The 25,996-nt window shown below is 35.5% G+C and overlaps 1 protein-coding gene across 1 annotated transcript; it reads right to left on the minus strand.

Annotated features, from left to right (window-relative positions):
• Positions 1-157: 157 nt before the first annotated feature.
• On the minus strand, positions 158-19,013 carry LOC144976809 (uncharacterized). Its single transcript, XM_078921286.1, has 7 exons — positions 18,794-19,013; positions 11,681-12,297; positions 8,862-8,935; positions 5,406-5,517; positions 3,969-4,031; positions 2,146-2,282; positions 158-385 (listed from the first exon to the last, which is right to left on the minus strand). The coding sequence occupies exons 1-7, from the start codon at positions 18,996-18,998 to the stop codon at positions 280-282; spliced, it is 1,314 nt and encodes a 437-aa protein (XP_078777412.1). The 5' UTR covers positions 18,999-19,013; the 3' UTR covers positions 158-279.
• Positions 19,014-25,996: the final 6,983 nt, after the last annotated feature.

Raw genomic sequence — 25,996 nt, forward strand, 5'->3', positions numbered from 1 at the left:
TTTTGCTACACATATAGCAACATGAATAGACTATTATGTCACTTTTATTTTGAGAAAAAAAATTGGCACCTTTTGACCTTGGCTCATATATATATATATATATATATATATATATATATATATATATATATATATATATATATAATATATATATATATATATACTTTTAAAAGTTTCCTTTGGAAGAACTGCTTATTTGTGTTCATTCAAAATAAAAGGCTGTTGCGTCTCCTTTCACTTGAGTAGAAAAACTAAAAATCAGCAAGGCAAGTAATCTGGTCAAGACTGGCTTTCTTCCGAATCTGGTTTCACTTCTGTAATCTTTTCCCAACTTGCCAACACCTGTGATAGCAGCTTCATTTTCTCAACGCCTTGCATCAAATCTCTGCATTAGAATATAATACAAGTGAATCAAATACAATAATGACAATAACAATCCTTGTGCTAACGAAGCTATGATCACATGACTATATACAATACAAAGATAACAAATATAAGACATGGAAAAAGTTAAACAAGTAAAATAAAATATTCCAAATGTTGAAAGAAGATGGAATAAAAACATATTTTAGATATTTAAATTTAATAATAATAATAATAATAATAATAATAATAATAATAATAATAATATTAATAATAATAATAATAATAATAATAATAATAATAATAATAATAATAACACTACTACTACTACTACTACTACTACTACTACTACAGTAGAACATGAAAATAACGTACTCGGAAATAGTGAGAACTCGGAAATAGCGAGTAAAATCTAAATCCCCGTTTTTTTCCTTTATTTGAGTCAATAAAATTAGCATGAAAGTAGCGAGTATGAAAAAGAGGTCAACTCGGAAATAACGAGCATTTCCTGCCCCAGCCTAGGACTGCAAACGAAGTAAAGCAAAACAAGAGACAATGGCAATTTAAATATTTTTAGCCTAGCCTCTTTTCTTTTCTTATTTTTCGTTACGAGTAATATTACATAGTAGCCTAGTCTGTAGTAGTACATAATAGGCGAAACAAATTTGGGTGGGGGTTGGGTTTGTGTGCGTGTGTGTGTATTGGGGGTGGGGGTCAATTATTCACCTAATGTGGTGCCACGCGACGCGCGAGGTAAGCACATGTCAACATGCCTCACTTCGCAGCATCGGTCAGCGAGTAGCATTGTTAACGAACGACACGGTCAGCGAGAGAGGGGAGTGTGGAACCATTATTTCAATGGGTCAGTGATTGAGTGATGCGCTTGCTTACCTCATCAAACATGCCGAGTGCATACAAACACTCGCGCGCACATGCACACACACACACTTCTATGTTCTTGTTTTTTTTTCTAGTCATGATTTTACTTGAAAAAAAACCCAAAAAACCAAGCATTCTGCCACTTCTGTGAAGAAATTGAAATAGGGGCGACGGCTTTTACTCGAATTACACAATGAGGGGAATAGCCAGCAATATTATAACCTTTCCTGGCAACTCGGGAATAGCGAGAACTCGGAAATAGCGAGTAATCAGGAGTGGACCTGTCGAACTCGTTATTTCCGAGTTCTACTGTACTACTACTACTACTACTACTAATAATAATAATAATAATAATAATATATGTTTTCTATATAGCGCCTTACCCTGTATATCAACATGATTTTAATTTAGTAATGAATTTTATAGACTTTTTTTTGTTTTGAAAAAAAAAAGGGTCCTCGGTTTATTTTGATTACCAAAAAATCTTATAAAATTCAAGCATGGAACAAAATCTATTCCAAATCGCTACTTTTGTAATATGCATGAGTTAGTGCTAGAAAAATGACTAACAATGACTAATTTTTACTGCTAGAGATAACTATATTATCTGAATCTACATAGTTTCACAAATATCACATATTTAATTGACAACATAATAATATCCAAAAGATAGGTTATGGTTATTTAGAATTCATATATAGGAAATCTATATATTATAGATTGATAAAACTAATTCTATGCTGGACCCAATAAAAGTAGTATTAGTATGATTATGATTATGATTATTATTATTATTATTATTATTATTATCATCATTACAGTGGTCTTTCTTTATTAGTACTCCGGGTGTAAAACAGATTTCTAACTAAATAAGACATTTATCCCATTTGAAGCAAAACTTACTTTAAACTTTTCTCTGCCGTTTCTGCTCCTAGTTGTAACTGCTCTGAGGTGTATTTTGTACGTTCTCTAATGTCGGATAAACCACCATCTCCACTTTTGTATGCTTCGTTCTCTGCTGTGAGAAGTCTCACCTGGTTCTTGATGATTAAAAGAAAGGAGGAGGAAAATTGTACAATGTCAACGGGAAAAATACTTCTCTATAAAATTTAAATAAATATTTCTCCTGTTAACAAATCCAATTCAACCATTTATGTGGCTGAACTAAACTAGGAAAACTGTGCAAATAAATCACAAAACTAAAATTTCTACAATTATTAATTATCATTACCTCTTATTTAATTCCACTTAATGACACAAAAAGAGATAGAGGGTGAAGGAATATATGTGTTGTACATGTGAAATAACACTTTAAACTATATTTATTTGCTGAAAAATTATAATTGTATAATACGACATTAAATTTATTCCCAAAATTCTATATTTGATATCTAGAATATTGCAATGAAGACAATAAAAGATATGATTTTTACGTTTTCTCATGTTTCATATCCGTCAACAAATTGCATACTGGAAGAAAACCAACATTTTACAATGATTTGCATCATAAACAACACAAGGTTACAACAAAATTATTGAAGATGTGCATGTATTTTCTGATTTAACAGAAGCTGTGAGTCTGGCATTCTCCAGCACGAAATTGTTAAGGAGAGAAATTAATGGTAGTTACAAACAAGTTTCAAACACTTAGCAAAAATGTACATGACTGACCACAGAAACAGTAATCACTAGTGCAGAAAGACATTTTCAATATTAATGAAGGAACTAGCATTATGAACCATGCCATAAATAACAATAATACAAAAATAAATAATAAAATTTCCTTTATTCATCCCATAGGGGAACTTTGTCTCTAGGGTCTATTCCAAGGGAAGACTGGAATAACCCAGGCGTCAGCCGCAATGCAGTGCCGCAAATAAAACGAAGTAACTAGATTAACATGGCCAGTAAACCATGCAGTGAGGCTAGGAGTGGTGACCCCCTTCAAAGAGGTATGTCTAAACCTTGATTTTAATCAATCCAACTCAACGATAGTCATTCGATTTGTCACTTGAAGAAAATGATCCTGTCTGTAGAGTGATTGATCATAAATACGAGCCCATCATGAATACAAGATAGATTCCAATTGCGGCTTTGATTGAAAATCAAAATGCGATGAGACCAAAACATGTCAGCTGATCTGTTTGTAAAATTTAATTAAATTATTATCTGTTATTTTAAACCCAACAGTTTCAATAGCTCCATCAATGACCTCATTAATATTGGATGTTAGTGATAAACAAAATATATGTAATTGAGAATTTACATTAATATTTAGCAAACTTATTTTCGATGGTTGATCAACATTAACCTTAGATAGAAAATAATAATAATGATAAATACATCAACAGAAATTTGTAAAACACCACAAGCAAAAAAAACAAACAAATAAAACAAACCAGTATCACGTCTACATTGTGCAAGCACAAGCTAGGTCACCACGCAACACATTGTACAGATCAATGATCTTTGACAGGTGTAAAAATACTATTAGCCTATTGTGTAGCTCTTAATTATCATCTCCTATCCTTTATCACTCTTTTTAGTACATTCTCTACAAAATTGATGTGTTTGGTTTTTTTTTAAATTGAATTTTTAAATTCCAACTTTAGTCTTTTTCATTTTTTTTTGGGGGGGAAGGGGGGGGGGGGGGATAGTTACAGGAGAGAAGCAAATGAATGAATTATAAGGAATGCTTTTAACAAAATAATTCATTTGGTACAAACCTGCAATCCTTTGACTTCCTGTTTCAATTTTGACACTGCAGATTCAGCCTGTACAGCCCTTTTCTGTAAAAAAAAAAAAAAATAATAAAAATAAATAAATAAACAAATTAATAAAACAGAAAAAAAAATCAAAAAATAGTTTTTATTATCCGTTTGCAGTTGAAGTTTGATTTAATGCTTAACTTCACGAATATGCAGTGTGTTAGGAAACAGACAGACAAGACTGAAAAACCACGATCATCAATGCCTACAACAAACCTCGCAATGGTTGATGATGACATATCTTACCATTCTCAATTATTAGCAAAACAACAGTGATGTTGATGATACTCCAATATAACTACATACTGCTTTATGCAACCCACTGATCTGTTATTTTATTGTTTTTCTTTATGCTTATCTCAGCTCATGGTGACATTTCAGCTAAGATATGGGCAAAATAAAGTGCAGACATGTCTCCCTAATCTAAAAGTCTTTATTTTTTATAGTAAAGAGTGTCCGCTTCTATCCAAACTCCCAATCTTGGAATGAGCCACCAACATTGTACAATACAATCATTGCCAGTTGGATGTATTATCAGGGAGTCCAGAGAAATCAAACATTAAAAAATCGGACAATGACTTTTAAACTCCTAGCAACATAGTAACAAAATCTCAGCAGTATTGTTGTAGCATAACTATCCAAGTAGTTATTGATGTTGGCTGCCCACACTCTGCGATGCCAATGTCTGCCCATTCCTCCCATCTGTTGACGGTATCATACAGCTCTCTTTCATTTTTTTTTTATATAACTGGACCTTAGTCTTGTTTTTCTTCATTTGCCCTCAATTTTCCCCTGTACTACATCTTTCATTAGGGTGTATCGGTTTCGGCATATTTGACCAAAAAAAAACTGAGTTCCTTCTTTCGATGGCATTTAATAGTTCTGGCATGACCTCCAGCTCTTCAAGTATGCTGTTACTGTTATTTGTTCTTCTTTCCATCCACTTACCCTCATCAGCCTTCAGTACAAACACATTTCAGCAGAGTTTATACATTTTACGTCTTCGTTTTTGAGGGTCCAACCTTCTGCGCTGTCGGTCATCACTGTCCACACCAATACTTTTACTAATTTTATTTTCAAATTTTGCCCTATGGATTCGTCTTTCCAGATATTATTTAGAGAGGTCATTCTGCTTTTCGCCATTGCAATTCGGTTGTTTATATCCATGGATATAAACAACCGAATTGTAGCATAAAACTAACAGTAAAAATAGCTTGCTACACTTTGGATATGGTGCTAATATCTCGCAAAGTAGGTAGCTCACCTTAGCTCAGGATTGAAACCAGTCCCTCAACTTGTGAGTCAAGTTTTCTACTAATCCAGGTTTTATCTGTTTTAGCAACCTAGATAATTCATTGTTTAATTAACACAAAACTGAATGTCTGAAACTCCTACCGTGGTGGTGACAAGATTTTCCTCCACTTGTAATACTGCCTTTTCCATTACTGCAGTCTCTTCTGCCTCTTTCTTCTTTTGTTGTTCTAGATCTCTTTTTAGTTGAATAATCCTGTCAAATATTATATCAAATTATCTTAATATATAAAAGAAATATTTTACATTTATATCAAATACATAGATTGATTTTTCACAATGCTCAAAGTGCATAAGCTTGCTTCATTTTTTATTCCAGCAAACCATAGACGAAACTTAATCTCAATTTCAAATTAACCATTGGGTGTCCAAGAGCTATTACAAATTCAGCCTATTGTCTGGCACTCTTTCCCATCTAATTTAAATGTGGTAATGTGTGTAAAGAATCTTATCCAAAGACACAATGCTGGAGACAGAATTTTGTGATCACACTGTCACCAATCTGGTTACTACCGCATTTACTGTTGTATATTTTTTGACATAATATCAATTTGAAATTGAATGTAAGCTTCAATTTAATATACGGAAACAGATAAAATGGACGTTTCAGGTTTCCCCTTTATCAACAAAACAGGATGAATAAACACTACAGACAAATGAGATAATGTGTTAGTGGCTTTGTTAAGATAAATAAACAAAAACATTGATGGGCAGGAAATAGTAATTTTGTTGATTCATCTTAACACCACCACTACCACATATTCTCATTCCTCTGTAGTGTTTCATTCGTCCTGTTTTGTTGATAAAGGGGAAACCTGAAACGTCCATATTATCTATTTTCGTTCGTATATATTAAATTGAAGCTTACATTTAATTTCACATTGTTATTTATTTCTTCGAGCTTCGAGCAGCAACATTTACATTATTTTTTTTTCCTGAAAATCAAACGTGCAAAGTCACCCTGCTTCTAATCTACAAAGTGCCATCTAATAATACTCATAAATAAGCTGGAATCTTTATGATTTGTTGTTTCTGTGGGGTTTTTCTTTTATATATATTTATTTACACATGATAATATGACATAATATAATAAAGAATCATAAAAATACTCATAACTGCCAATGCCTTGAAAGAGCCTGAGATTCCATGACTAATATTAAATGCAGTGTAACAGTGTAATGTAAATAATAGTCATAAGTATCATGATAGCAAAACCTAAAGGAAACGAAATACAAAATGGCCATGTCTTGAATACAGACCAACCTCAAACATGGTGCAGAAAAGATGTTGAGTCTTAAGCACTAGAATAACAATTTGACAAAAGATTTTGGCTCTAAAGTAAGGGGTGTGTCTTATCTACCACAACATCCTTTCCACATTTAAATACACTAATGAAACTTAATATCACTTGACATTGTAAGATAAAACGTTGTACCCCTTGGCAAAAATTGAAACATTTTCAAATTAAGCTCAATATCCACTAAACATGCTCAAAGCACTTTACAAGGGGTCCCTGGCCAACAGCAACATTTAAAATGTAGGACGGGACATGACACCTTTTAGGCAATATTATAATCGTTTTCGGACAGAGACAACGCTGTTAATGACCAGGTACTCATTTTACACCTGAGTATGGTGAGAGAATGTGAGTAAAGAGCCTTCTCCAAGGACTCAACTATGTGCCGAGCGAGGCTCGAACCCATGACCTTCCGATCCAAAAGCAAGTGTCATACCACTAGACCACATAGCCGCACAACATTTTGGGATTCTAATTTTTCACTTTAAAGCAGATAGCAAATACTGAATTCTATACCAAGACATTAAAGTGAAAACAAGAGTTCACATTCACTGCCACTACCATCACAATCAAGCACACGGGACTAATGTAGGCTTCTGACTGTGTACGGATGTATTGTAGCAGATTAGCTAAGACTACAGATGGACAAGCATCTTGTGGTCAAGGCTATGCTACATGGAAAATATTAATAACATACTAATGGACTCTCCCGGGGTCCATCAAAAGAGAGGGTCAAGAATAGCCCAACGCCAAGCCAGCGTGTCGTAAAAGGCGACTAATGGTGTGTAATTCCCCCATCTTTGAGTCACCTGGTCCTCCAGGTTGGGGGTTGGCAAAGGGTTAACACCCCTTTCCGTTAAACTCAAATCGATACAGAAACGCAGACGGACAAACCAAATCCTTTTTTTAGCTTGGGCGACCAAAGAGTTTCTGGAATGACAGAATTTATGAAGGACAACAGCAGATGATCTGGCTCTTTTGTCCCACACCCAGGAACAGATGCAAGCAAAAACCACAATTATCTGTCATCTGCATTTTTTGGGGCCGCAAATATCAGGGCGATCCGCAAATTTTGGCAAATTTCCCAAAATTGGCAAATCGTGGCAAATTTTGGGAAAATTGGCAAATCGCGTGGCAAATTTTGGGGAAAAAAAGAAGCGAAAACAAAATAACGAGAAAAAAAGTGCGAAACTTGAGAAATGTTGCAGCTTTGCCTGGGCCCAAACCAAGGGAAGCTACTCTCTACGGATAATGATCCTTTAAAATCTTTGTGACAATGCTATTGTGTAAATTAATAAATGTAGCCTCCTTAAATGTAATACATTGTCTTTTATATATATTTTTTTCTGTATCGCGTGTTAATTTTTACTGAAACGCTTAGTTCTCCTCGGCAAATTTTGGTCTTTTTGGCAAATTTCTTGGCAAATTTGGGGGGTTTTTTGGCAAATTTTAGGTCCCAATTTGGCAAAAAATGCAGATGACAGAATTATAAACAGCCTCTCGGAATCAATTAAAGAAGCTGATTTACAGAGAAGTGGTAAGACATGGAATGAGATAAAAAAGTTAGCTCAGGATAGAGAAGGATGGAAACTGTTTGTCTGTGGCCTATACCCTGACCCAGGGTGAAAAGGGCAATGATGATGATGAATGGACTCATTTTTCTTAAAGATCAATGAATTATGATTTTATGTTTATCTTTCTTTTCTTTTTCTTTTTTTTTTCGTAGATAGTTCTGTCTCTGTGACAAAGGAGTGTTTAATTTTTATAATCTTATCACTTGAAAGTAGCATAATTTTTATTATATGATAATTTTATCAATTGTAAATGACATAACTCAGTAGGCTCTTTATTTTTCATTTTCAGATTCTTATTTTCTATTTTCGTGTGTTGTTGGAGTGTATCTTTCAGATATGATAATGATATAGAATAATCCTCCCACTCTCTCACTGATTTTAAGTTGATTTTCCTTGTAAATTATAGCAGCAGAAAAATACTTTTATGCTAATTGTAAAAAAAAAAATACTAGGTAAAATGAAAGATGTCCAGCTTTTTGGTCTTTACATTCATATTTAATTTTTTTTTTTTTTTAAATCGCTCCCTGCTTCCCTCTAAAACTCCTGTTACTGAAAAAGCTGACATACAATCGTCAGCCTGAAGCTTTGGCCTTAATGGAAGAATAAGAAGAAGAAGATAAAAGAGCAGAGCAGTCTTATAGTAGACGCCTAAAGATAACAAAAACTCACCTTTTGCTTTTGTCCTCATATTTTTGTTTCATTCTTGTTAGATTGTCTTGCAATTTTCTGTTTTCTTCTTGCAACTGATAAAAAAAAAAAGAAAAAAAAAAAGATTGATTCAGTATTGCACATCCATTAGCAATTCTAAATGCATAAGCCGAATTACCACAAATGGTTGCTATTGTCTGGACCAAATTTTACTTTTTGAAAGGCACTTAATATCAGATCTTATTTAAGTCCCAGCAACCCTTGCTTTATGGAAAAATAAGGCTTGAAAAAAAAAGACAAAACAAGAGAGTGGAATTGTGTTCAATTTGTGTATTAGTGTTAGTCAGACTCAGATGTTCCATACATCTGAAAGCTTTTCAACAGCATTATTTTCCCTGTTAAATCTCCCTAAAGTACAACTCTGCAGTTTTAATCCCAAGTGCAGCACCTGAATCTAAACCATATATTCTAAAACAGGGTGTAATTCTAAGTATAAAGACTTTTCATAACTACCGCACTACATTAAAACATGTAAAACCAAAATTCAAGGGACTATTTTTTTATATATTCAGTTTTAATAAGTAATACATTTTTTTTAAAAATAATAATTCAAGGGAAAGTCTTCATAAAGGAAATGCAAGGTAGACCTTTAAATCCATAAGAGTTTAGAGACCGGAGTTCACTCTGCTTTCTGCAGCTATAAACAGACGGAAGCAACTTTCAATTGCAAACTTATTGCAAAACACTTCTCTCTAGATGTTATAGATCCAACTAACAAATTAATGTCAAGGTGTCAGATCTTATGTTGAAAGTTATCTTTATTGTTGGCCAGGGACCCCTTGTAAAGCACTTTGAACATGTTTAATGGATATTGAGCTATATAAAAGCTCAATTTAAATTAAAATTTAATAAGAAGTCTAATTTTAGTTGCAAAGCATGATATTCATTGATATATCAGGTCAACACAACCGTTCGCGACTGCTGATCGTCTGATCGAGAGTCAGATGGCGAACTGAGGATGGCGTGGACAGTGGGCAGTGGGCAGGCTTTGTGTTGTTTACAATCTAAAGGCGTAGTGATAGGAATTAACTGTAAAAATATTCTAAATGAATAGAAAAACAGAAACACTTTCAAGCCATTTTCTTATTTTCTGTTATTTTCTCGAATTCTGTCAAATATTGACCTTTCTCTTCTTTAGTTTCAAATTTTACGACTTTAAACAAGTCCCATCAGACATTCATTTTATGGACTATATCATGTAACATACAGTGATGCTTACGCAAGTTGACCAAATTATTCCAATTGACCATTAATTCTATTATCTAGATAATCCAAAATCTTTGAAAAGAAGAAATAATTAAGACGAACAAATAGCAAAAACAAAACAAAACAAATGAAAGAAACAAAAAAAAATAAAACCCCAAACAAAAACAACTAATTTTTTTTTTTGAACACCAAAAACAATCATACTGAAGCTAACATACTTAAGTTAACAATAATAATAATTTTTTTTTTTTTAACAATTAATAACTCTGCAAAAAACAATATGAAAATCTCATAGTTGATTTAGTAGTGCCAGTTGAAAAAAGGATAGTTGAAGTCAAAATATTTAGTCGAAAAAAAAAAACACAACGGAACCAGCTCTTAGTACTGACCAATAGCCACTCCGCAATGGCAGGGCTATTGGTCAATACTGTCCAATTATGGGACAATTTTCTTGCTAATATCAAACTATAGTGCAATATTTAGAACTTTCAAAATGTACAACAAACTTTCACTACTAATCAGGAAAGAATATTGGTATGTACAATACAAAAAGAATGATAATCCTCAGATTAGTTGATTTATATTGTAACATGTATTGTAATATATTGGAGTTGTTTGGCTATGTGCGAATGTAATTGGATTCAATAATCTGATGTCACGTCGCCCAGCAATCCGTACCTTTTATTCTTCATGTTGGCTAGAACTTTTCATATGTCTTGTGATCAGAATGTGTAAAAGTCAAAACAAGATCAGATTTATAATTATTTTTTTCCTCTGGATACGCTTTTATGCTCGTCGGAGAAATATTTCATAAGGGCGTCCGCCATTGTTCCGATAGTTTAGAGCCAGTTACTAAGTTACCATGCGTCATTACGAGGGAAGTGACGTTACGACTGTTGAAGCGGATTGTTTGGCTGTGTGTATTTATGTTAGAGTTCTTTATAGAGTTACACATTTTGTGTTGTGCATGTTCTGCATGTGAGTGTGAATGTTGACTGCACGAACGGATGAGTATGAGCACTCTTTGTTCCTAAGGAACATCGTAGGACGATTGTTTTGTGTAAAGTTAGTTACTGAAAGAACTTGTGCTTGGTCTGAGACAAAAATTAACGTCTCACACCTGGTAAAAATACCTTTTATATATATAATACATATCTAATGCATATATAGAGCTTACAATCCTATGCACCAAACATAATTTGTAATTTGTCACAATGATCAAGTAAATATCAATATGAAATTGAATGTAAGCTTCCAATTAATATACAAAAACAGATCAAATGGACATTTCGGGTTTCCAAAACAGGATGAATGATACACTAAAGGCGAACATATAGTTTTATGTTTTCGTATATTAAATTGAAGCTTACATTCAATTTCACATTGTTATTCATTTCTTTGAGCTTCGAGCAGCAACATCTATATCACAATGATAAAGGGCTATTATAATGTACTCACAGCACGTTCCATCATCGTACCACTATGTGGATTCCCTGTTACCGTGATGCTGATGTAGCATAGCACCTTATAGGTGCCATACTAATGTACAATGCAACTCATACATACATACTCACAGCACGAATTTGGGTCAGCATGTCCTCATCCTCATCTGCATTTCTATCATCATGCCGACTTATACTTAAAGGCATGGTAGGCTTTCCACCAACCAGAGGCCCATCCGACAAGAAATCGGGCAATTGTAAACCAGATGGAGAGATTGTTTTATTTGCTGCCTTGTTACGAGTATCCTCGCTTTCAAATTCATCGTCAGAATCATCAAATAAGGGTAACTGAAGGGAACTGTTATTATCCACTCTTATATCTTTATGTGAATTTTTAAGACTGTCGTTACTTTTATTTCTGGATGATAATGTGTCTTGTTTTTTCTTCTTAACGGAGTCTGTTTTGGTTTTCGTTATAGTAACATCAGTCAATGTACATGTGGGTTGCTTTGTTGAAAGGTTTGCAGTATCAGAATTGTGTATTTCCTCAAAGTAGTTATTTGTAAATAATGGAATGTCGCTGGCAACATCAGGAGGTGCATGGAAAGACGAGGGTGTTTTTGGCTTTGGTTTAGTTGTGGTGGTTGCTGATGCTGAAGACACTGATGCTGAAGACGATGATGACAAAAATTTTTTGAAAGAAAAAGGGTTGTCCTTTGATTTGTCGGTCTGAGAATTTGCATCAGGATCTGATGGTATTAAAAGATATTAAATTTGTTATGTTACATAATAATAATATAATAATAATAATAATAATAATAATAATAATAATAATAATAATAATAATAATAATAATAATAATAATAATAACAATAATAATAATAATAATCAGGGCTGGCGGAGTCGGTTATTTTTAAACCGACTCCGACTCCGACTCCAGCCTTGAAACCGACTCCGACTCCTCAAGCATAGTATTAATAGGTAATAATATGCAACCAACACTCACAGCTACTTTTAGCTTTTCCCCAGTATATGCATTATAACAATACAAGCCGCTTCATATTTGAAACTAGGACAAAAAAGGAACTGAAACTAGACAAAAAGGAAACTGAAACTAAGATATGAATAAAACTGTCATTAAAACCAACAAAAAGAGGAAAAGTGAAATTAAGACAATATTGAAACTGAAACCATTTATACTAAAATAAAGTCACTTCTTATGGTCTTATGGTTATCCCACTTTCTAATAACCAACTTTAACATTGAAGAGTCAGCATCCCCACCCCTCCCTCTAGTCAGGTACGGGTGATTGGCATTGATGCCAACTTAAATGTACAGCACGAGAGCATGAAGGTTGGGGAGGAAAGGGGGTTTTGGAAGCATAGTTCACCTTTAGCTAATACCAATGTAATTTTTTTCAAATTCTATAGGCCTGGATACTATCTATATCTAGTATCTAAAATATTACACATTGAATGATATAAAAATGCGGTGTGTCTTTTTTACGAAACCCGCCGAAACCCGACGACAAAGTTATGGGAAGTAGGTGGCAGTGGGGAGTGAACCTAGAACTCAGGGAAGTGTACACTATTGGGGAGTGAACCTGGGACTGGGTTTCGGCGGGTTTCGTAAAAAAAGAACTAGTGCTTTTTTACGAAACCCGCCGAAACCCGACAATATCCAGCAACGTTATGGAAGTAGACAACTGTGGGGAGTGAACCCGAGACTCAGGGAAGTGTACATCAGTCGGGAGTGAACCTGAGACTAAGGTTATCGGCCGGTTTCGGCGGGTTTCGTAAAAAAGAATTAGTGCTTTATTACGAAACCCGCCGAAACCCGACAATATCCGGCAAAGTTATGGGAGTTTGACAACAGCGGGGGGTGATCCTGGGAATCAGGGCGGTGTACACCAGTGGGGAGTGAACCTGGGACTGTGTAAAAAGGATATCAGTGGGAAATAAACCTGGGACTAAAGGGAGATGGATACCATAGAAAGTTGATAGTTGGATATGGGAGTTGAGTACCAGAGGAGAATGAACCTGACACTATAGGAGATGGGCGCCAATGTGGAGTGAACCTGGGACTCAGGGAAGTGCACACCAATTTGGAGTTAACCTGGGACTGTGGGAGATGGATAACTGTGGGTATCCGAGCCGAACTATAGGAGTTGGGTACCAGAGGAAAATGAACCTGACACTATAGAAGGTGGGCGCCAGTGGGGAGTGAACCTGGGAGTCAGGGAATTGCACACCAGTGGGGAGTTAACCTGGGACTGTGTAAAAAGGATATCAGTGGGAAATAAACCTGGAACTAAAGGGAGATGGATACCATTGAAAGTTGAAGCCGGATATGGGAGTTGAGTACCAGAGGAGAATGAACCTGACACTATAGGAGATGGGCGCCAGTGTGGAGTGAACCTGGGACTCAGGGAAGTGCACACCAATTGGGAGTTAACCTCGGACTGTGGGAGATGGATAACAGTGGGTATCCGAGCCGACTATAGGAGTTGGGTACCAGAGGAGAATGAACCTGACACTATAGAAGGTGGGCGCCAGTGGGGAGTGAACCTGGGAATCAGGGAATTGCACACCAGTGGGGAGTTAACCTGTGAATATCTAAAAAAGGATATCAGTGGGAAATAAATCCGGCTTCAACTCCCAATGGTATCCATCTCCCTTTAGTCCCAGATTTATTTCCTACTGATATCCTTTATACATATTCCCAGGTTAACTCCCCACTGGTGTGCAATTCCCTGACTCCCAGGTTCACTCTCCACTGGCACCCACCTCCTTTTGTGTCAGGTTCATTCTCCTCTGGTACCATACTTTCGTATTCGGCTTCAACTTTCAATGTTATCCATGTCCCTTTAGTCCCAGGTTTATTTCCCACTGATATCCTGTTTACATAGTCCCAGGTTCACTCCCCACTGGCGCCCACCTCCTATAGTGTCAGGTTCATTCTCCTCTGGTACCAAACTCTCATACCCGGCTTCAAATTTCAATGGTATCCATCTCCTTTAGTCCCAGGTTTATTTCCCACTGATATCCTTTTTTACATATTCCCAGGTTAAATCCCCACTGGTGTGTAATTCCCTGAATCCCAGGTTCACTCCCCACTGGTGCCCACCTTCTATAGTGTCAGGTTCATTCTCCTCTGGTACCAAACTCCTATAGTTCGGCTCGGATACCCACAGTTATCCATCTCCTGGTGTGCAATTCCCTGACTCCCAGGATCACCCCCCACTGTTGCCAAACTCCCATAACTTTGCCGGATATTGTCGGGTTTCGGCGGGTTTCGTAATAAAGCACTAATTCTTTTTTACGAAACCGGCCGATAACCTTAGTCTCAGGTTCACTCCCGACTGGTGTACACTTCCCTGAGTCTCGGGTTCACTCCCCACAGTTGTCTACTTTGCTGGATATGGTCGGGTTTCGGCGGGTTTCGTAAAAAAGCACTAGTTCTTTTTTACGAAACCCGCCGAAACCCAGTCCCAGGTTCACTCCCCAATGGTGCACACTTCCCTGAGTTCTAGGTTCACTCCCCACTGCCACCTACTTCCCATAACTTTGTCGGGATTCGTCGGGTTTCATCGGGTTTCGTAAAAAAGACACACCCATAAACATGCAATGTCTGAAAGTGGTAAGGAGTCGGAGTCGGGACTTCTAAAACCGACTCCGACTCCACCCTCAAACAACGACTCCTACCGACTCCGACTCCGACTCGCCAGCCCTGATAATAATAATAATAATAATAATAATAATAATAATAATAATAATAATAATAATAATAATAATAATAATATATAATAATAATAAAGTAATAATAAAGTAATAATGGTGATGATGATGATAACAATAAATAATAATAATAATAATAATAATAATAATATAATAATACAATAATAATAATAATAACAATAATAATAAATAATAATAATAATAAATAATATAATAATAATAATAATAATAATAATAATAATAATAATAATAATAAATAATAATAATAATAATAATAATAATAATAATATAATAAATAATAATAGTAATAATAATATTAATAATAATAACAATAATAATAATAATGATGATGATGATGATGATGATGATGATGCTAATGATGATGATGATAACAATAATAACAACAACAACAACCATAATAATAATAATAATAATAATAATAATAAATAATAATAATAATAATAATAATAATAATAATAATAATAATAATAATAATAATAATAATAATATATTTGAGAACCATCTCCTCTAACTCATTCAAATGGCCCAAATTTTTCCCTTATTATTTTTGTTTTCATTCCATTCCTTCTTAAAACTAATCATTACTTTGAACATGCTTTCCTCAAACTAATTTCACCAAGCCAACGTAATTAAGAACAGGTTTGTTTACATGTATCTGATGATTTATTGTGACATTGGCAGATGTTACATATGTGTGTAACTACAGTGGCAACAGAACATTGCAGGTGTGTGTATACTGTATACACGTGCAGACCCCCCCCCCCCCTACCCACCCAAATCGCCGTTTTGCAAAATGGACAACCCTCTGCTTATTCTTAGCACTTCACCGTTGATTTAATTTACCCCCATCCCAATACCCTGTTACATATCATGTACACTCCAGCAGTTTCCTCGAACTCCTTGAAACATGCAAAAACGTTTGAGGAAACCGTATATTTGTCAGGACATTTGATAGGGGGGTAGTGTGGCTCTGCGGTATGGTCTTTGCTTCGTACCCGAAAGATATCTAGTTCGAATATTCATGTGTGATGTGGCCGTCAGCAAGCCACCTCTCCCTAGCTAAATTTGCTGTGTTGTGCTGCGTCTGATACCTGGATTATTCCAGTCTCCCCTTTGAATAAATCCTAAGTCAAATGTCCGCATGAGGATGAATAAAGGAAACTTTTTTTTCATGTTGGCTGGGTGAAAATAGTTCAAGGAAACTGTGTTCAGGGTAAACATTTGTTCGAGGAAGGAATGGAATGATAACGAAGAACAATAAGGAAAAACAAAACAGGACATTAGAATGAGTACGAGGAAACCATGTTTGAGGATACAGTGCTGGAGTGTAATCCCATCCCATGACAAAGACAAAGCAATTCGGAAAACAGATAAAAGAGCCCACCCAGACACTGCCATAGGATTTTTGCCAAAAGAGACGGAACTTGAATGGTTACAAGTTACATAAGAATCATCATTCCAAAGATCCTAACAATGACAAAAGATAAATCTATCTCACTATTTCCCTCTCAGAAAAAGTCTTCAAGCTGGACATTATGGTAGATACCAAGGCCATATGAACTGTTAAATTTCAAGACCATTAATTATTACATTCTAATGGCTGTAAATAAGGTTAATATATATATATATATATATACGCTTCTGAAATAATACTAAGTTTATTGCAAACATAATGCTCTTAGAAACAAAGGCATACACTAATCCAAGGGTACTAACCTCGCCTTTTTCATAGAGCTTTCTCAAGGAAAAACCTACTCTCTACGGTTCTGATAGGTAGGTAAATGTATTGCCGATTGCTAGGATGTAAAAGCAGACAAGTATCACTATCTAAAAGAGATTAGATATATATTTCTCTGGTTAGATTATTGTCAGCAGACCATGTCAGGCCAACTAATTTGAAACAAATGAAAAACTTTTTCTTAATGACTAACAAAAAAATAATTCTGCCTTCAGCATATCACAATGGAAAGGTTCATTCACCTTAAAATTGACAATAATACAATTTGATGGTGACTCAAGAGAAAACTATTTCTACAGAGATTTGCATAAAAAAGCATCCCCCAGCAAGGCTCGAACAGGGACCTGCAGGTCAGATGACGAATGAAAGATCAAAAGACCACAAAACCGCATTGAGCATGGTGAATCCATGGAGTGTGCTATACATAAATGTTCATATTTAATTTAATTTTGAATGTTCTAGTATCCATATTTCGTTTTGGTATGGAGTATGTATGTTATTGATCAGCATTACCCATTTTAAATCCTGTTATAAATAGATACTTATGAAAAAAATGTTGACTCGCGATTTTCCCTTTTTTTCCACTATCTCCCCCCCCCCCCCCCCCCCCCCCCCCCCCCCTCCTCTCTCCTCTCTCCTCTTCTCCTCCCTGTGCAATTTATTTATTGTTATTGCAATACAAATTGTAATATTTGATAGCCTTGTTGGTATCAAATCGCATCACAATTTGATGCTCATGAAGATTTTGTCAAAATCACTAAATTTTGACTTTGGAATCTTTTAATTTGAGAAACATTCTATATTCAGCCCATTGTACCATTTGTTTTGATTTTTAACAATTTGTCCTCCTGTGATCCGTTTTGGAATACAATGAGATGGTTGTTAAATAGTTGACGGATGCAAATACGTAGTGAATGGCCATCATTAGAAGTAAATAACTAAATTATTCTTGATCCAAGTTGACATAGAATGAAAGGCTGTTTTGTGTCTATTTATATTGCCCAAATTCCCAACAATTACCGTAGAAAAGTCATTAAAAATATGTGTTCGTACTTTATAAAACAACTTGGAGAATTTGTATCTTATTCAAAAATGAATAAATAATTTTTAAAAATAAAAATACACAATTCCAAACAAAACAATTGTTGATGAATTGCAAACAAAAATATAACTGAAATCAATTTGTCACTTTTATTTTTGTGACCAACAGCCTCAACAACACAAAAGTTGTCCTTCAGAGACATTAGGCCCATAGAGCGGGAGTATATCCCGGTTTCTATAGCGTAAAACGGACAATAGCCATTGCTTTCTGCCCTCTGAATAGGATGCTATCTATTCTATCGTAAGTACTTTCCGCGAGATCTAACATACCCAGCTGTCCAATCACTGTTCGGTGGATGGAGGGTCAGAAAAAAATCTCGATGCTCTACCAACTGAGTTATAACTTCTAAAGCAGATGACAATTTTCTGAAAAACTTTTTTTTTTGTAATGTCCATATTAACGTGATGTTATCAAATTCAAAAAATCGTAATTAAAAAATTGAAAGCTCGATTTCGGAACTGACTTCATTAGCTGTAAAAATGAAATTGAGGATGAAGTCAAATCAACTAGTCTAAAACTAAACTAAAAGGATTTTTCTTTAATAAACGGAAATTTTGAAAAAATCAAAAAGCTACAACTATAAGTACAAGGAGTGCTGACACTCATAGTCATCATGTAACGTCTGAGCGACTTTGACTAAAGCTTACTATTGAAGTCGAAATCCAAGTCTTCTTTTGACAGTTCTTGTGTAGAAGAACTTGCCGTTACCGTATTTGCTGGGCTTGGTTTGGGTTCTTCTTCGTCATCACTGAAAATATCTTTTTCAGCAATTTTATCCTCTTTACAATTTATGAAAGCTTTGAATGAAAATGGATTATCGTCTGCTGATCGGTCGACTCCCCTCTCAGCCATTTTGATCCGGTGATCGTCAATGAAGGTTACCAGGTTGGATTATTTTAATCCAAACACTGCCTGTTTGGTTTTTGCTTTGTTTTTGTTTTGTTTTGCTTTTTGGTTTGTTTGTTGTTGTTGTTTTGGGGGTTTTTTGGGGTTTTTTTTTTGGGGGTTTTTTTTGGGGGGGAGGGGGTGTTAATTATTTTTGACGCCTTTGGGTTTAAAAATTCTAACGATAGAGTGATAATGGAGAGGCTTCGGATGGGAACAATACAGACAATGGACGTTTCGGGCGCAAACCCTTCGTAAGAACAGCAATAAACAAATAAATGTTGAAAACAAATAAAATTAAATGGAGTATAAATTGTATCATCAGTACTCAACGATGTTTGGAGTGTGAACTTTAAAAAGTTTGGATTATAAAATTACTTTTGATTTATTCTCATCCTCCCCCCCCCCCCCCCCCCCCCCCTGCAATGTTTCAAACGGCACCAGACGGGTCGGACGGCTTAAGGAGGCTCCCGATAGCTTCTAGATGGTTACAGACGTCTTCAATGGTCTCTGGACAACCCTAGAGGCTTCTGGGGTGGTTCAGGACGGTTTTGGGGGTCTCCGGGTACCTCCACAAGGCTTCAGATGGCCTCCGGACGGCTCCAGACGACCTCTGCAAGGTTTCAAATGACTCCGGACGGCACCAGACGGCTTTAGGAGGCTCAAGACGGCTCCTAGATGTCTACATGCGGATCCAGGTGGCCTCTGGACAGTTCTGAAGACCTCCGGATGGCTTCAGAATGCTTTTGATGGCATTCCGAGCTACTGTCAATCCTGAACGGTACAAATAGACCTTGAAGCAACTGAAAGCAAAAATTCGTCGAATTAAACCGGCTTTGGAGATGGAACGAGTATTGTTTCTTTATGAAAACGCCTTCAACGCTGTCTCACACTATTAATTAATAATTCATCAGACTTGATACTTTCGGACTTCTTGGTCCACTGAAGGAGGTAATGACGGAATATTGCTAGCTGTGAAGACGATGAAGAAGATGAAACAGTAGTTAAAATGGGCTCAAAGTTCAGTCATCTCAGTTTTACGAGGCCGGGATACATGACCTTACAAAAAGGTGAACTGCGGCTATTGGGAGAAGCGGAGACAAAATTGAGAAGTAGCTACTGCTAATGCCAAGCTTTAATTTGAGGTATTGTGCATGGTATTGATTCAATTTTTAAAGTAATAAGCAGAGTCCATTACTTTTTGACTCACCCATATATATTCTATCTGTCTATCTATTTTCATGTCATTTGTTCTCTCTTATCGCTACCATCACATTGTATCAATATAATATGCAAGACTTTTGTTTTGTTTGCTTTTAAGGGTTTTAAGGCGCTTACAACACATTTAGGTCACATCCGCGCCGATGAAAGGAAGAAAATTGGATAGTAAAAACATTCTAGATGTACAATTAAAAGGATTTGTGGAAAAGGTAAGACGAAGGGAAATGGTTCAAATAGTTTGAGATCACCTCAGTCTCATTCAGACACCAGCACAAGATTCCACTAAGAGGAAAACACTCAAATGTTCCCAAATCACATGTTTAAAATAAAAATAATAACAGTGCAATTAACAAATATTTGATTTATAAGGAAAAAATATCATCTTCCAAAAATATAACGATACATTCGACTGTTTCCCTCCCAGCCAAGGACTCCGGCCAGGGTCGGGACAAAACCAAGAAATATCATTCTAAGACAAAGACAGAAAGCAATTAATTGGAAAACATTACAGGGGGGGGGGGGGGGTGAAGGAGGAGGGGAGAAGACACAGCAAGTCCCCCCCCCCCCCCCTTCCACCATGGGAAGTCGAGAACCCCACTCAGTGAGCAAGACTTTGTTTTTGAGGGTTTTTCATCGCTTGCAACACATTTACGTCATATCAGCGCCAGTAAAAAGGAAGAAAACTGGTTAGTAATAACATTCTAGGTGTACAATTAAAAGGACTTGAGGAAAAGGTATGACAAAGGGGAATGGTTCAAATAGATCACACTATCAGTGTACTTAGTTTAAGATCACACAAAGAGGAACACACTCAAAAGTTTACAAATCATATATAAAATACAAACAAAACATAATACAGTGCACAACAGAGAGATGATTTAAAAACAAAAAAAATATCATCTCCAAAAATTCTAATTATACATTTGACTGTTTCCCTCCCAGCTTGGGTATCCGGCCGGGGCCAGGACAAAACCAAGTAATCTAATACCAAGATAAAAACAGAAAGCGTGTTGGAAAATAGATATAGGGGGATAGAAGACGCAGTAAGTGCCTCCCTGCCCACTGTGGGAGGCCAGGAACCCCACGCAGGACAACGTTCTGAGTTCTCTTCAATAAGAATGGACCCAGAACTATCAGCTTGCAAAAAAACAAACAAGGCATGTTTTTATAAAGTGTCTTTATTTGATAAAAAGTGACAATATCAGTTGTACACCGCATGAACAATTATTGATAATAGTTGTAAATATTTTGTTCATTATTATGATAAAATCATGTATATTTAAAATAATTAATAATAATATATTTTTAAAAAAACAGAAATTAAATAAGGAATCTTTTTCTTGGATATAATTTTAATCTTTAGGTTATCTCAATCTGAATGCAAATGACTCGTGTTATTACAGGATCATAACTGATTAGAAAAGAATTTTTTTTTTTTTTAAAAGAAGCAATGCCCTTTGGGTCTTAAGTTCGTTGCTTGCAATTTTGGAATGCCCTTTCGTTTCAGAAATTTACTTCTACATCAAGTATTTGGAATTGTAATGATATACGCAGCAATTCTAGTGCTCGTACTCGTATTTAAAAAAAAAGGAAATGAACGTAATATGAACAATTACATAAATATATCTATGTGCATCTGGTTTGCATGATTTTTTTTTTTTTTCGGCCTTGAAAAGAAGTGTTTCATTTTAAGTCATATCAATGTCCGAGAAAAGATAGATTATGGGAAGTTAAAATAAAACAAAAACAAAAACAAAAAAAAAAAACAAAAAACAACTGCAAATACAAGTACATATGAAAATGTAAGACAAGCTTGATCAAGGAACAACATAGATTCCAAAGTAATCTGTACATGCTTCTTATTCAGGATTTCGCGAGTAGAAGAGACAGCAACAATTTATAGAACTTATTATTTTTTTTTCCTAAAATTCTATTTGTTTCCATTCTTCTGACGTCAACATTTTTTTTTTTATTCACCATTCTCCATACACAATTTGCAAAACTTCCAAGATATTCTTTTAAAAAAAACCCCAGAAAATATCTCAACTGCACATGGAATCGATCTCAGTCCTTTTGATGGTGAAGTGAATGCTCTACAAACTGAGCTATCGGGGCCCCCGAACATGGGCTTATACTTCTACAATTTGTATCGTAATTAACAAGAGCTGAAATTATATTCTACAACTTGAAATTTAAAAATTTTAGGTAATAGTTGGATAAAATGACAGAGGGTGATCTATCTCTGTGCTTCGTATAAACTTCTGACTCTATCTAAGACTTACGGCATCATAAGGATCACATAATGCAAATCTATTTTCATATTTCATTGTCAGTTTTCGTTTTTCAGGGTTTTACGGCGCTTGCAACACATTTAGGTTATATCAGCGCCAGTAAAATGGAAGAAAATGGGATAGTAAAAAGTTCTAGAATTACAATTAAAGCACCCAAGAAAAAGTAAGACATAGGGGAACTGGGGACAAATAGGGATCAGATGTAGATTCCAAGAGCACACCACCAATGTACTTAGTTTGAGATCACCTCTAAGTCTCATCCGGACACAAGCACAAAATCCAACAAAGAGGAATACACTCAAATGCTTACATTATACATTGAAAATAACAAATATAATAATTCATAACAGAGAGATGATCTACAAGGAAAAAAAATATCATCTCCCAACACAATAACTATGCATATGACTGTTTCCCTCCCAGCTAGGACTCCGGCCAGAGCCAGGACAAAACCAAGTAATCTCATTCCAAGACAAAGACAGAAAGCATGTTGGAAAACAGTTATAAGGGGATAGAAGACACAGTATGTACCCCCCTGCCCAATATGGGAGGTAGGAACTTCATTGTCAGTAGCCAATACCAAATAATGGGGGGAAAAAAACAACAAAAAACAAAAAACAAACTTGAGCTCTTATATAGTGCAATATCCACTAAACATACTCAAAGCGCTTTACAAAGGGTCAGTGACCAACAGTAACATGTAACATATAGAACGAGAAATGACACCTATTAGGCGATATTACAATTTTTCCGACAGAGACAATGCTGTTAAAAGCCAGGTAATCATTTTACACCTGAGTATGGTGAGATTGTGAGTAAAGAGCCTTTTCCAAGGACTCAAGTATGCGCCGAGAGAGGCTCGAACCCAGGACCTTCCGATCCGAAAGCGAGTGTCATACCATTAGACCACATAGCCACATTACAAACACATTAATACTCAAATCATACATTTGAAATGAAAAATTTTGTTGTTGTTATTGTTGTTAAGGGTTTTATGGCGCTTGCAACACATTAAGGTCATATCAGTGCCAGTAAAAAGAAAGAAAATGGGATAGTAAATAGTTCTAGAATAACAACTAAAGCACACAAGAATAGGTAAGACAAAGGGGAATTGGTTCAAATAGGGAACAGATGTAGATTCCAAGAGCACACCATCAGAGTACGTAGTTTGAGATCATCATCACCTAAAAGTCTCATCCAGACACAAGAACAGGTCCCCACTAAGGGGAACACACTCAAATGTTTACATTTAAATTAAAAATATCAAATATAACAATATATAACAGAGAGATGATTTACAAGGAAAAGAATATCATCTCCCAAAACAATAACTATACTTTTGACTGTCTCCCTCCCAGCCAAGGACTCCGACCAGGGCAAGGACAAAACCAAGTAATCCCATTCCAATACAAAGACAGAAAGCAAATTGGAAAACAGATATAAGGGGATAGAAGACACAGTACGTGCCATCCTGCCCAATATGGGAGGCCAGGAACCCCACCCAGTGAAAAATTTTGTATCATCGGGGTTAAGTTTTTACAACTTGATGACCTACATATCTTGTACGATATGTCACAACGTTACTCACATAATTCGTTTTAATTATCAATGGGGAGAGTTAAGAAACTTGATTGTGGAATGAATAAAGCGAATTTTACAATGTTATTTTAGTTTATTGTATTAACTTATCTATCCTCTTTGATAATAAATTGCATATATATCATCTTTAATGAGTCAACAGAAAACATCAAATGATCAAAGTTTAATTCAAAGTCACAAGGAACAAATTTCTCATCCATTGGATATAAATGTGACACTCCAAAAAAAAAAAAGCAACAAAAAAAAAAAAAACAACAAAAGTAGGACCCATGGATAGAAGATCAGAGGATTTAAAACAACTGAGCAACATTATTAGTACACTGTATATAACATCACCAACAACACAATAAAGGGTTTGTGACCACCAACCCATGTGACAACCCTTCCTGTTCTCCACACAACTACTCAAAAAGCCCCACCAAATCACAAGCGTTACATCCGTCCTTACCAAAAGATATCCTGGTTTTGAATATTTCTTAGACATGTCCCGACAATAGGTTCAAATAGTTCCACTCCAATAGTCATAATATAGATGTAATGTATCTATGACCCACCAACTCAAGATGTCATTATGTCGGGATGAACAAGATGCTAAAATGTATATCTATAGCTAAAAATAAGACGTAATACACAAACATGAATATAACAGCTTAAAAAAAAAAAGAACAAAATTCCAAACATGGAATGTTTTGGACTCAAAAACCTTCTTTGGCCATGAAAAATAAAAACCCCAATTAAAACAAAAATACGTCACAGAAGTAGAAGGGTTTTCAGCTGTTCTGTGTTTAGTATTTTGTTCATTTTTGAAGCTGTTATATATTCCTTTTTGTTTACGACTTTTACCATTCAGAGCTCTTAGCAGCTTAGCATCATTTCAAAAATAAAAAAAATCAGATAAAAACTATGACATGCTTTATTGAGGAGAATAAACATTTTTTTCCTTAACTGAAAAAAAAAAAAAAGATAAAAAACAAATCCTAAAACTTTCAAAGCTTTTATTATTTTAACTTTAAACCTTGGCATAATCATATTTATATGTGACCCATCATCTCAAACTAAACTCGAACACGCAAATCTCGAAATCACGGAAATCTCAAATTCGGTACAATTCCCTGTTTTGATCCCTCTATTTTGTTAATTAATATTGGCAACACAAAAATCTCGAACACTTTTCAGGGCCAACACGGAAATCTCAAACAAACTGGACATTCCCTTGTGGTCCGTTGAAATTATTTTTCGCGAGTTGTTTGTATTGAACTTGAACGGAAACGAAAGATGCCATCGCTCTCACCCGTAGCGCTAAGTGTCAGTCTAGTTAGTGTGTTACGCTATATATATTATTAAATATATTATTTAATTATATAATATATATAAAATATATATATATATATAATATATATATGTGTGTGTGTGTGTGTGTGTGTGTGTGTGTGTGCATGCTGAACTAAGGGGGAATAGCGTAGCAGGTTTGACCAGCATCTTATGTACACCACCCATCACTCAATCAGGGAGACTAGCAAGGCAGTGATCACAGAATCAGATTGCCGGAGGCGGTAACTGTTACGTATAAAAATTATACAAAAAATTAGGGGTGGGGAAGGTGGGGTGAGAGCATTATCATTTATTACATAGATGATACTGTGTGAGAGCAATACCCTCTCTCTTTAGCCTGCTATGGGTAAGAGTGCGAGGGTGTTAAGTAGGCGTGCCTACCCTCAGTTTCAAATTTCAGGGACATTTTACGAATAAAACCTCAGATGATGAGGATGATGGTTATGACGATGGTGATGATAATGATTATGATGATGATGACGAAGATGATGATGATGATGATGATGATGATGATAATGATGA

Source organism: Berghia stephanieae, chromosome 7, assembly GCF_034508935.2.
Source record: "Berghia stephanieae isolate SIO BIC M18660-M18661 chromosome 7, UCSD_Bste_1.3, whole genome shotgun sequence".
In the NCBI taxonomy this organism is placed as follows: domain Eukaryota; kingdom Metazoa; phylum Mollusca; class Gastropoda; order Nudibranchia; family Aeolidiidae; genus Berghia; species Berghia stephanieae.

Coding starts and splice junctions, on each gene's coding strand:
- LOC144976809 (XM_078921286.1), bottom strand. CDS start 18,998: ATGGCTGAGAGGGGAGTCGACCGATCAGCAGACGATAATCCATTTTCA. Junction 12,298..18,793: donor CTTGGATTTCGACTTCAATA/GTAAGCTTTAGT, acceptor TAATACCATCAG/ATCCTGATGCAAATTCTCAG. Junction 4,032..5,405: donor AAAATCTTGTCACCACCACG/GTAGGAGTTTCA, acceptor TTTTTTTTACAG/AAAAGGGCTGTACAGGCTGA.